The sequence below is a fragment of the Sprattus sprattus genome (genome assembly GCF_963457725.1).
Source record: "Sprattus sprattus genome assembly, chromosome: 2".
In the NCBI taxonomy this organism is placed as follows: Eukaryota; Metazoa; Chordata; class Actinopteri; order Clupeiformes; family Clupeidae; genus Sprattus; species Sprattus sprattus.
In genome coordinates this window covers 64633026-64645758 of record NC_137921.1, presented here as the reverse complement: position 1 = coordinate 64645758, position 12733 = coordinate 64633026, and the positions used below count along the sequence as shown (strand labels likewise).

The 12733-nt window shown below is 42.3% G+C and overlaps 1 protein-coding gene across 1 annotated transcript; it reads right to left on the bottom strand.

The window, feature by feature from the left end:
• Window positions 1-1007: 1007 nt before the first annotated feature.
• adam17b (ADAM metallopeptidase domain 17b) lies at window positions 1008-12355 on the bottom strand (the record flags this gene model as incomplete). Its single annotated transcript, XM_080833010.1, has 19 exons — window positions 1008-1807; window positions 1970-2026; window positions 2266-2354; window positions 3388-3466; window positions 3674-3804; window positions 4050-4184; window positions 4828-4931; window positions 5211-5410; window positions 5812-5964; window positions 6111-6202; window positions 6715-6859; window positions 7116-7226; window positions 7435-7521; window positions 7665-7792; window positions 8074-8257; window positions 10948-11036; window positions 11432-11565; window positions 11794-11926; window positions 12274-12355. 19 exons carry the CDS (start codon window positions 12353-12355, stop codon window positions 1421-1423), a joined length of 2520 nt encoding a protein of 839 aa, XP_080689136.1. The 3' UTR covers window positions 1008-1420.
• Window positions 12356-12733: the final 378 nt, after the last annotated feature.

Sequence of the window (12733 nt, the reverse complement as noted above, 5' to 3'; positions counted from 1 at the left end):
TGACAGGTCCCTGATTTCTTAAAAAAAAAAAAAAGAACTATTAAAAATGTATATACAGTGTATTCTACTGCTGTGATGGAAAATGGTAATGGGTGTCTATTGTCAATTTGTTCTCACCATCAATACATACCTAAGATCTTCTGAGAAAACTACAATGGGAACCTGTATATCTTCAGAAACAGTATCAAATGAACATGTATACCTTCATAAAGTGTATCAAATGAACATGTATATCTTCAGAAAGTGTATCAAATGAACATGTATATCTTCAGAAAGTGTATCAAATGAACATGTATATCTTCAGAAAGTGTATCACAGGAACCTGTATATCTTCAGAAACCGTTTCAAAGGAAACTATATCTTTAGAAACTGTATCAAAGGAAACTATATCTTCAGAAACCGTATCAAAGGAAACTGTATCAGGGTTCTAGCATCTCCACATTTAACAAACATTACCGTATACAGGTTGATGTCACCTTCATTGTCATGATGAGGCAAACTGCACTGAAACCAACTGGAATATTGAATCAATTGGATAAAGGTTATTTGGCTCTGCTTGAACTGATATCTACAGAGACACCCATCATTTTTGGACGAAGCTGAAATAACTTTAGATATATTAAGATGAAAATGAACAACAAAAGTACCTTAACTGTTACTAGTACAAAGGACACAGTAACCATTGTGTCCAACTTGGAGAAGTTCAGGATTGTAGGGACAGTGAACACAATATTATTTTAAGAATGAGCAACCAGTGATATTCCATGGAACCTGTCCTTGTAAACCGGTTTAAAAAAGCCCTATGTAGAGCAGCTTCTGGGTTTTTTCATCTCTTGGGATGGCTTTGGAGTTAAAGCAAAAGTCAACCTACTCAATGCAGCAGCAATTCACACACAGCATTTAACCATTGTTCAGTCTTAAACAAATATATATAAAAAATATAAAATTCCCTCAGTTATTTTTCATACTATGTCATTTCTCAGTGCTTGAAGGCCTTCTTTAGCAGAGTGGCTTTACAAGACAGTCTATTTGGCAATACCAGCATTTTCAAAATGACGTTTCAAAATTCAAAGTACGTAAATACATAATCTCCAATATGGGAGTGGGATGATTCCAAATGAGTCTCTGTTTCCAATTTAGGTACAAATGAAATGTCTATTCTGCTGGAATTGCCTGACTGGCAAAGTATACTGTTAAGCAGATGTATGTATTAAGCCCTAACGTCATTATGACACAAGTCCCGCTTGTTCCACTACAATATGTACCTTATTAAGAGTTAAGCTGTCGCTGTCTCTGTCTCTACTTGTGGCTGTTGCAGTTAACTTGTACTTTTGAGTCTGGAGCTCAGCTGTTCCTCTCTACCTCTCTTTCTCTCTCCCTCTTTCTCTCCGTCGCTCCCTCTTTCTGTCTCTCTCTCCTGTTAGCACACTGTCTCTTTGCTGTTCAGGCGTGCTTGTCTCTGCAGCCGGAATGATTTGGATTTGTCGCTGCGCACAGCACTGGCGGGAGAGCTCCCGGTCAGGTCCTCGAAGGAGCGCGCCGCCGTGCTTCCAGAGGAGAAGTCTTCCTCCAGGACCTGCTCATCCAGCGGCGAGTCGTAGCTGGGGTCCTCCTGTATGGTGGCCATGCGGGGGGTCTCGGGCGCGGGGATAAATGGGCCCAGGACGGGGGCCGGGTTCAGGGTCGGGGGGGTGCTGGTCTGCAGGGGCCCTGAGGCCTGGAAGCGGGGGGGGGCAGACAGGAAGGTGGGAGGAGGCTTGAAGATGCGCAAGGAGGCTGAATCCAGACTGCTCAGAATCTCAGCATTCTGATAGAAAAGACAGAGAGAGAACAGAGATGTATAAGGACCAGCTGAACACCCACTGCCCATTGACCTTATAGTATGTTTGCTCAAATCCTTGGTCCAATGAGTCATTTCAAGGTGCAGAGTGATTTTTACACTGGGGGAAAAGACAGACTTGGCACTTACACTGGGGTAAAACAGAGACTTGGTCTTCAGCTCATACTGCTGGTCTAGTTTCCGGTCCTGGAAGTGAAACAACACACAGATCAGAGCTTAGGCCAAGAGCTTGTGATACATGAACTGTGATGGTAAGTACTATTTCATGATGGTAGGTACTATTTAACTAATCAATCTAATTACAAACTAATGTTTGGTCTCAGTGAATAAATATTACAATGTATTTTAAGTCCTGGAATGAGCTCACTGTAACCGGTCACAGATGTGTACATGAGAAGGTTCTGGTTCTGATGTTCTGGACTCACCACACAGTGCACCAGAATACTGAGAGGGATCCAGATGAGCAGGGAGAAAGCGATCACTGAACCCACGATGTTGTCTGCCAGGAACTTCCCTACAGACAGAAAAAAGGAATAGTCTGTTATGAGACTGTTACATGATACTACGGTAGACGTACAGTCCCCTCCACAATTGGTAAAGATAAGCGTAGTCTCTGACTGAAAAAATGGGGAAAATTCAACCTTTTAAGTCAATTTATACTGAGAAAAAAATACCTCATCAACAAATAATTATTATAAAACCATTATCGGCACCCCTAGAGTTTCTTATAAACAAAAGTCTAACATTTATATTTGACTTTTTAAGTTGATCAAGAGTGTTCAGAAACTTCCAAGCAGTAATCCATGACTTCCATTTTTACTGTGGTATATGAAGCGAGACAGTGGCCAAATTCCCCAATTCGTTTTCCACATAAGAAAGATACGAGAACACACAAATCAAAAGGGAAAGGTGTGCTGACCTTCGTGAACTAGTAAAAATAGCTACTCACCCTAAAATGCCCATATCTACCATTAAGGCAATTATTACCTCCGCCAAGGAGGTTATGTTTTCGCCCCTGTATGTTTGTTTGTTTGTTTGTTTGTTTGTTTGTTTGTCAGCAGGATTACGCAGAAACGCATGGACCGATTTCCATCAAACTTTGTGGGGAGATTGGTTAATATAATAGCAATAATTGATTATAGTTTCAGATGTCAAGGTCAAAGGTCAAGGTCACAAGGCGGAGGTTTGCATTCTCTGAATGCTCCCATTCTTGTTAAAAAGTTCAAAATCAACTGGAACTGTTCCAAACTTGCTTGGAAGAGGACCTAAGTTTATTTTGCCCCCACGCACAACGAAGAAGGTGGAGAGAGGCAAAAGAAATCCCTCGGAAACCTCGTTAGGGTACATGAAATGGATGGCATTAAAAATACCACGACACCTTAAATCAAAATCTGGATTTTTCTCATTTTATTATCGTGAGATTAAGCTTATTCACTTAAAGGTGATTTTCTTTTTAGTCATCATTACCAGATTTGAATTAGTAAAAAGTTAAAACATTGAACAAGTAGGCCTGAATGTGAGTCTTTCCATTTAAACACAAAACCTACCAAATGTGTTGATGTCCAATTTTTCGATGAAATCCCACAGTCTCTCAATGACATCCTGCACCTGCTTCATGCATTTCCCCTGGAAAACAACAAACAACAAACAACAACATTTCAAATAACACGCACAAAATACCTTCCCTAACAGCCTCCCCCTTTGAAATGCTGTAAGACCTGGCAAGTTCGTCTTCTGAGGAAAGGCGTTTGGCAAACATCGTCTCTCAGTTTATCAGTGAGGAAAACCAGACCAGATTTCACACGTGTAATCCAGTGCAGCTAAGTCACTCACGTTCCCGTCGCAGAAGCCCACGGTGCAGGGTTTGCCTTTGCGCAGAAACAGGAACTGGCTCTTCTGATCGCGGTAGGGGGTGCACACCCCATTCTTATTCCGGCAGCACACCTTACAGGAGCTCTTTGTCGCTGACAGAGTGGAAGGAAGCGGTGGAGACAGTGAATCACATTGATACAGAGCTGAATTACTAAGTAAAGGTCAGTGGATGAGATCTGACCCTACAATAGCAGCTTAATGATAACGATAAGTGTGTGGGCTTTAATACAAAAGAGTGTTGTTCTTGAGGTCTATTAAATAACCGCAAAATGATAGGAAAAACCAATTTAAGGATTCCTCCCAGTCATGAGCTAATGTCATCGTCGGAGAGGCATACCATTGCAGGCACAGGGCTCCAGCTTGGCGAAGGCCACACAGAAGGGGATGCAGTCTCCGCTCAGACACTGGCCGTTGTCCACGCACACCGTCTCGTCTGGAGCATTCTCTGGAGGAGGGCACTCACTGTCGTTCCCTTAAAAGGCACCCAGTGCAACTTTATAGGCTTGAGACTCGAAAAATAAACATTCAATTTCTAGTCTTTTTTACACGTAGTAAGTTTCAATAACTCCATTACATATCGACATTCAAGGAGCAAAGATGAGACGTCGTTGTGTGGTGACAACTGATAGAAAATCGTAAACAACAACAATCGCCGGTGGGGAGAGGCCATTTTTCCATTGACTGGAATCCTGCTTTATTTATTAGTGGCACCAATAAATAAAGGGCTACGCTCTTGCGGCTAGTTTCAGCGCTCTTTTTAACTCCCAAAGTATCAAATAATGATGCAAATGTGCTAATATGGTGAAGTACATGTCAATATCATAAAGATTGTCTTATCCAGAATATTTCCATTTTGATGCCCTAATGTTGCACTGGGTGCCTTAGAGGGCCCAATCCAAAGTAATCAGACAAGTTATCGGTTATGATACTGCACCGACTGATGGTATTAATCCATCTTACCGGCAAACCACATTGTGTGTGAGCACACTACAAGTGCCAGGGTCAGGGCTACACCCCAGCTGTAGATTGGAGGGTGAGAATGGCACGAGTACATATTGAACCTGGAATTGACTAGATGCTGTTTGTGTCTGCGGGGCGAGGTGAGAGGCTCTTACCTGTGCAGTAAGACATCCCCTTACAGGTGGCATTGATGGGCTCCTGACAGGCCTTCCCCTTTCTCTCGTACACGCAGTCTTTACAGCAGGCACTGTTACGGTCACTGAGGGGGAGAGAGGAAGAGAGAGAGAGAGAGAGAGAGGGTTACAGAGAGAAAGAAAGAAAGAAAGAGAGACAGACAGAGAGAGCAACAGAAAGAGAGAGTTATAGAGAGAAAGATAGAAAGAAAGAAAGAAATAGAAAGATAGAAAGAAAGAACGAAAGAAAGAAAGAAAGAAGGAAAGAAAGAAAGAGAGTGAGAGTGAGTACAATAATGGAATGTCCCACATGGTGGTGTCTGTGAAGCACTCCATGCATCATTGCAAACCAAAGCTGAGAGTACCTGCACTGTTTCCCAGGCCGGAGTTTGCAGTTAGCAGTGCAACAGGGGTCATTGCTGAGGTGCAGAAGTCCGGGGTCACACTCCTCTCCATCCTCTACGCGCGAGTTACCACACACGCTGCTGTTCCGCACACGAAAGCAAGAGGGCGCCTTTGCCCTGAGTCGTTTCAGGATGGACATCTTGCTACAGTTGGAGAAGAGCTGTGGACAGGCAGAATATTCATTAAAGACACCAACATCCTCAACCTCATATAACCAGTGGTGTTGTCCAGGATATACGCAGGTATACGGAGTATACCCACTTATTTTTCAGTCAGCATTGAGTATACCCACTTCTCAAAACAGGGCGTTTATCCTGTGCTGTATGGGCTGCTTAAAACAATTAAGAGTATACCCACTTCTCCAGGGACCACTACACCACTGCATATAACCAAGCCTAGCCTAGTTGCCCAGTTCCAAGGGTATTGGCCAGCAGAAGCCCTTAATGCCCCAATTGGACTACATTAAACTTGGACAAACACATCTGCTTAACGACTGCATATAAATACGACATTCAGCTGGCAGTGCTTCTGATGGATTCATTGGCCGTCAGGGGGAAGCACCTTGTTGTTGGAGTGGTCCCCGCTGACAGCGATGGGGTACATGACGTATTTCCCTCCCTGGTCATCACGGGGTGCGCAGTATGGAACGTCGTCTGGGTCGTGCACCGCGCCAAAGTTATGCCCCAGCTCGTGAGTGGTGACGAGGTCAGCCTCCTTCAGGCAAGCAGGAGGGAGAGGAATGTTTAGAGTAAACAAGTCGAATGAGTAATCAAATGCATTACGGCCGAGACGTGGCTTCTCTCATCTGTTTACAGACTCGGTGGAAGCATAGACGTACGGAAAGAATTTCATGAACTTACCTTCGTCAGTATAGTTTTCCCATAGTTCTTTGTGCTAGTCAGCCCAGTGTTGAGGTATATGGCTTTCTGGTCACTTAATGAGGGAGTGCACTCTGAAAACACATGAGGCTTGTTTAGTTAAGTCAATTAATAATAATCATAATAATAATAATAATTAATTTTATTTTTAACGCACTTTTCATTCAAAGGAATCTCAGAGTGCCTACATATAAGAAACTAACTATAATAATACAATACAATAAAAAAAAAAATGTTAACATAAGCATAACAGACAAGATTTAACACAAGGCCAGAAATGCCTTCCTGAATAAAAAAAAGTAACGTCATGTCACATGAAATAGCATCATGTAAACTCCAGGAAATATTAATGAGCATTAACATCATCTCTTAATTGACACCTTACCAACAGCACATTAAATAGCAGTAAGGACAATCCTACATATAACCATCCAAGTCAAATACAAACATCCAGGATTCAGTGTATCACTGACACAAACAATCCTACATATAACCATCCAAGTCAAATACAAACATCCAGGATTCAGTTGCAGTTCCTGGAAGTGTATTAGTGACACGAAGTGAGAAGTTAGAAAGGGGGGCTCACTCTCAGAGCACAAGCCCCCAGGAAAGCCCTGTTTGGAGGGGGCCACGTATGCCAGTCCCAGGGTGCCCTCGTCAAAGTCCTGGTAAGTGAAGAGATGTGCCAGACAGACCTGGGACGCATTGTCAGCAATGTCTCTGCTGAATTGCTGGAGTGAGACAACAAGAGAGAAATAAAAGAGGATGAGAGATGATTATTGGAGCCCCGATTTTTAAATACAGCAGTGATACAACAATGTTGCATGACAAGGACCTACTGGGTCAGTCAAAACGCTTGGAGCTCTAGAATAGTTGATCTATCCGCAAGGTTCAAACTTCTCTCCACTCATTTTCCCTCACAGAAACGTAAAGGACACTTAAGATTATAAATGTATTTGACAACCTCAACCTCCACCCAACACTCACCTCCAGGAGTTTCTTCACATCCCACACGTCTTTGCCCTTCACCGGACTTCCTTCCATGTTGAAGTGGAATTCACCCGCCGCTACCGGGGTCGGCTGTTTGTTGATAATGATCTAAGATGTGTGTGTGTGTGTGTGTGTGTAAAGGCCGAAGGTAAGTAGCAGTTATGAAAGGGACCTCAACAGTGAGAATTATTAGCATAGCATTTGCATGATAGATGTGGAGGTACATTAAGGTACATTGAAGATATTGACAGGAAGAGGTGTTCATCTAAAATCTAGTTTTGCACGCCAAAGCCCAAGGTTGAGCCGTCCTCCTCACCTGTTGGATTTGAACACCATAACCTTTGAACTCCTCATCCCAAGATGTGTTCCTATAGATGTCATCAACACGGTCGATCAGTTCAATCTGAACAGAGAACACAGGAGAAGTCATAATCCCGGCATTTTTTAATCAGGTCTATACTTTCATTTCAGGTGACATGATTAGTCCTAATTGTGCAATTTGTGAACAAGACAGCCTTGTGTGTCCTTCTGTCAGCTTGTTCTCACCAGGTAGTTGAGGGTGGTGCTCTCCTCTCCCCGCCCCATGTGCTTGAAGAAGCGGTGGTCGGCCACCAGCAGAAGAGGACAGGTGTTCACGTTGTGGTCATGCACCTGCCGTGTTTTTCTAATGTGTTCTGAGACAGTATCAAACAGTGTGGTGGTTTAGCAACTTTAGGGAGTGTTGGTGCCAAGCTTAACTCACCATACAACAGCTAATAAGAAAATGGTGGGGCATTAGCAAGTACGACTGTGTGCCATAGGACTGCATTATCAAAATCCCTGACCCTGCAACATTCATCTGTGCTTTTCCCTGCTAAATCATGCATACTGCAATTTTGCCCAAACTAAATACAGTCTGCTGGAAAACTCCTTCTGTCCATCGGCTGCAGATTTAGATTCATGGCCAGTCTCTCACCCTCCTCTTCTACAGCTGCATTGCTGTGGGGAAGCTGTACTCCCTCTGGAAGGAGGTCGCGGGAGCTGCCGCTGACGTAGCCACATACTTTGGAATTGGCAAGCCGGCTAATGTTGCGGATGTCCTCCGAGCGGTAGACCAGCAGCCGGTCATCAGCGGGCGCTGCAGTGAACCTCCACAGGGGCTGAAGGGGGAGAGGGGGTCAAGGAGGGGACAACACAGTCGTGGATGAGCGGATGAAAGAGTGGTTGAAAGAGTGGATGAAAGAGTGGATGAAAGAGTGGATGAAAGAGTGAATGAAAGAGTGGATGAAAGAGTGGATGAAAAGGAGGATGAAAGAGTGGATGAAAGAAAGCAGAAATCAGTGAAAGGATGGAAAAAGAACAGGGAGGGAGGACAGAGAAAGGAACTAGGCGTCAAGGAAACAGTCTTTCTTTAATACAGCATCTGACGAAATCCGATAGCTTTTTCTTTCACTTCTCCATTCCACACTTTGCATTATTTTATAGTATCCACACCAGTGACAGGCCATTTAGGCAAGGGGGAAATAAAAGAGGAAGTCACATACGGATTGGGAATGGCAACATTTGAACCCCTGAGTATGTCAATGTGATGGCACACAAAGCAATACTTGCCCTATTAACTGATAATATTGATTATTTTTAGGACTACCCCAAACCAAACAAGGCCTAACCACAGGTTGTATATGACTCTTAAACACTAGCAGCTAGTAGCAGACTGTTTAAACACTCATTCACTGCCCAATAAACACAAAATTGCTGATCTACAGCCGCGGAAAAAATTAAGAGACCACTTCAAAATTATCAGTTTCTCTGGTTTTACTATTTATTGGTATGTGTAAAAGTAAAATGTACATTTTTGTTTTATTCTATAACCTACTGGCAACATTCCTACCAAATTTCAAATAAAAATATTGTCATTTAGATCATTTATTTGCAGAAAAATGACAATTGGTCAAAATAGCAAAAAAGATGCAGTGTCTTCAGATCTCGAATAATGCAAAGAAAACAAGCTCATATTCATTTTTAAACTACACAATACTAATGCTTACACTTAGGAAGAGTTCAGAAATCAATATTTGGTGGAAAAACCTTGATTTAAAATCACAACTTTCATGTGTCTTGGCATGCTCTCCACCAGTCTTTCACATTGCCGTTGGGTGACTTTATGCTACTCCTGGCGCAAGAATTCAAGCAGCTCGGCTTCTTATCATGGCTTGTGACCATCCATCTTCCTCTTGATCACATTTCAGAGGTTTTTGATGGGATTCAGGTCTCGAAATTGGGCTGGCCATGACAGGGTCCTGATCTGGTGGTACTCCATCCACACCTTTACTGGCCTGGCTGTGTGGCATGGAGCATTGCCCTGCTGGAAAAAACATTTCTCAGAGTTGGGGAACATTGTCAGAGCTAAAGGAAGCAAGTTTTTCTTCCGGGACAACGTTGTACTTTGCCTGGCTGAGGTTTGTAAAAGACCATAAGGATTGAAAAAAGCGGACTGGAGGGTCTTCTAGTTCGTCTTCTCTGATGAGTCCAATTTTCAGCTTTGCCCAACACATGGTCGTCTGATGGTTAGACGGAGACCTGGAGAGGCCTACAAGCCAGAGAGTCTTGCACCTACTGTGAAATCGGACTCATCAGAGAAGACGAACTTAGAAGAACCTCCAGTCCGCTTTTTCAATCCTTATGGTCTTTTACAAACCTCAGCCAGGCAAAGTACAACGTTGTCCCGGAAGAAAAACTTGCTTCCTTTTGCTCTGACAATGTTCCCCAACTCTGAGAAGTGTTTTTTCCAGCAGGGCAATGCTCCATGCCACACAGCCAGGCCAGTAAAGGTGTGGATGGAGTACCACCAGATCAGGACCCTGTCATGGCCAGCCCAATTTCGAGACCTGAATCCCATAAAAAAACCTCTGAAATGTGATCAAGAGGAAGATGGATGGTCACAAGCCATGAAAAGAAGCCGAGCTGCTTGAATTCTTGCGCCAGGAGTAGCATAAAGTCTCCCAACGGCAATGTGAAAGACTGGTGGAGAGCATGCCAAGACACATGAAAGTTGTGATTTTAAATCAAGGTTATTCCACCAAATATTGATTTCTGAACTCTTCCTAAGTGTAAGCATTAGTATTGTGTAGTTTAAAAATGAAAATGAGCTTGTTTTCTTTGCATTATTCGAGATCTGAAGACACTGCATCAATTTTGCTATTTTGACCAATTGTCATTTTTCTGCAAATAAATGATCTAAATGACAATATTTTTATTTGAAATTTGGTAGGAATGTTGCCAGTAGGTTATAGAATAAAACTAAAATGTACATTTTACTTTAACACATACCAATAAATAGTAAAACCAGAGAAACTGATAATTTTGAAGTGGTCTCTTAATTTTTTCCGCGGCTGTATACTGTATATATATATATAAAGAGAGAGAGACTTTCAATGTACTCATAGATGTATTTAAAATTCCAACAACATGGCCACAATTCTCACTTTAAAATTGTATTATCATGTCTTCCCAACCACTGAATCAAATGACTTTAATTCAGAAACATGACCAAAACTGCACAAATAATAGCCATAAAATAAACCAAGCTGACCATGAAAAGAAGTGTGTCAACCCTTCCCAAATTGCAAAATGGTCGAGCCCTGTAATTATTCTTCACACTTAGCATCCAATATTAATAATAGGCATTAATCTGATCCTCAGCATATATTTCTCTTGCATCTTATCAGTGGCCTGACTGTTGTTGACATTTTGTTGGAATTTCAACAACAATGTCATTTCTGTTCACTAAGTCTACTGAAGGTCAACCTGAGAGACTAAATAAGAGGCTAAGCTGACATAGGTGACATACCTCTATGTTGTACTCGGCATCATGGGTGAGGATATGGGCAGAGAAGTCGTTGTCATCGATGTGAGCCTGGACTCGAGAGTGTTCCTCCCCTTTGGAGAAGTAGGTACTTAATTTAACGCATGAAGCAAACAACACCATTTACAGAAAGTGGTAACACATATAATGTTGGCTTGTGTATACTGAGGCATATTCTGTTGAATTGCTTCTTATTCAGACATAATGATCAGTGGTCACAAGTCAAAATAAGTATAAAAAAAAGAGTAAGAGACACGTTAACTGGTCATCTTCTCTTTTAGTTTGTTGGAGCAAAAGACAATGTCACCAAGTCAACCTCAAGACGATTTCCATAGACCCATGTTCACAAAAATGTCTATACGGTCATACTGCCTACTGAGTTAATACTTGCCGAGCCTAAAGAACCATGCTTGAAGGCTTTCACAATCAGCAGATAGCTGTAGAGAAATAGAACAGGTATGATATTCACCGATTACATGCCCGGTGAAGAAGTTCTGTCTCTGCACTTCGATAAGTTCTTCATTCCCATTCTCATCCATAACCACAGCCCTGAAGTCAGCAGTAAACAGCTCCGTGTTGCTTGTCAGATAAAGCCTGAAGTGCCTAAATACAAAAGCAGACAGGGAAAAACAATAAATGGTGTTGCACCAAATAGAATCATGAAGGTGGAAAATAAAATGAAGTAGTAGGCTACAGTCTGCTCAAGTGAGACTGATACAAATCCATAGAAAACTTAGAGTGTTTGACATCACTCCAAGGTTGAGTGATGATTTTTTTCTTTTGTCTGTCCTTGGCCCAATTCGCTTTCAAATTTAGGTCAAAAAGACAAACCTTTGCAAAGCCGTGAAACTGAGCAACCTCTCCATATGGGTGTGCATCTGGACATCTCGCTTTCGGACCGAGTGTTGCTTGAGGCTAGACATGGACAGAACCTCAAAGTCGGACAGCAGGGAACTAAGGGTGCCTGGGGAGGTGACACAGGTGGTCAAGGACAGTCACTGTTCTACATTTGACTGAGATCTCTTGTCTATTCTTCAGTGAAGAAGTAGCTATTGCACACGCGATGGGGAGGACCACACGCTAAATGTTACAAAAAAAGCAGCAGCTGTTTGCTATAACAGCAACAGGTTAAAAGTCCAACTTTACCAGCCATGTGATGTACATTCTTAGGTTAAAAATAATTAAATAGAATAAAGCAAAGCTGTAAACTTACTTGATCATGTCAAAATCATCTAAATATAGGCTGGGTTACTAGAGTAATTTAGCTCACAATCAATGAAAACAACTTCGTAGCGGCTAATCCAAACTCACCTAGTTCATGGTCCTCAACATCACCTCGAGCAGTCACTCCCATAAAGAGTAAATAACATACAACAAAAACAAAAACACCCATGGCGGCCAAGCTTGCGCTGCGGAATAATGTTTGTACCCAGCTTGCTTATCCCGAGCAGTTGTTACGTGATGTCCACAGGATTACCAGCCTGCTTCAATCAACATCAACATCTGGACGTCCTGATACAAACTAAAAAGTTCGTTCGCTCATGGGCCGACGTTTTGCAAAAAAAAAACAATGAATGAACTTGAAGAATGAAACCAACTACATTATATATTAAACACGCTTTGTTGGCATGTATTAATCCTCGCTGATAAATAATTTAAGAATTAACTTAGGGAAAATGCAGGCAAAGTTGTCAGCCCAGACGCGAGCGACTGCACACCCGGAAGTACTACTCTACTTTAAAAAAAAAAAAATCTGTTTAGGCATGCGTCA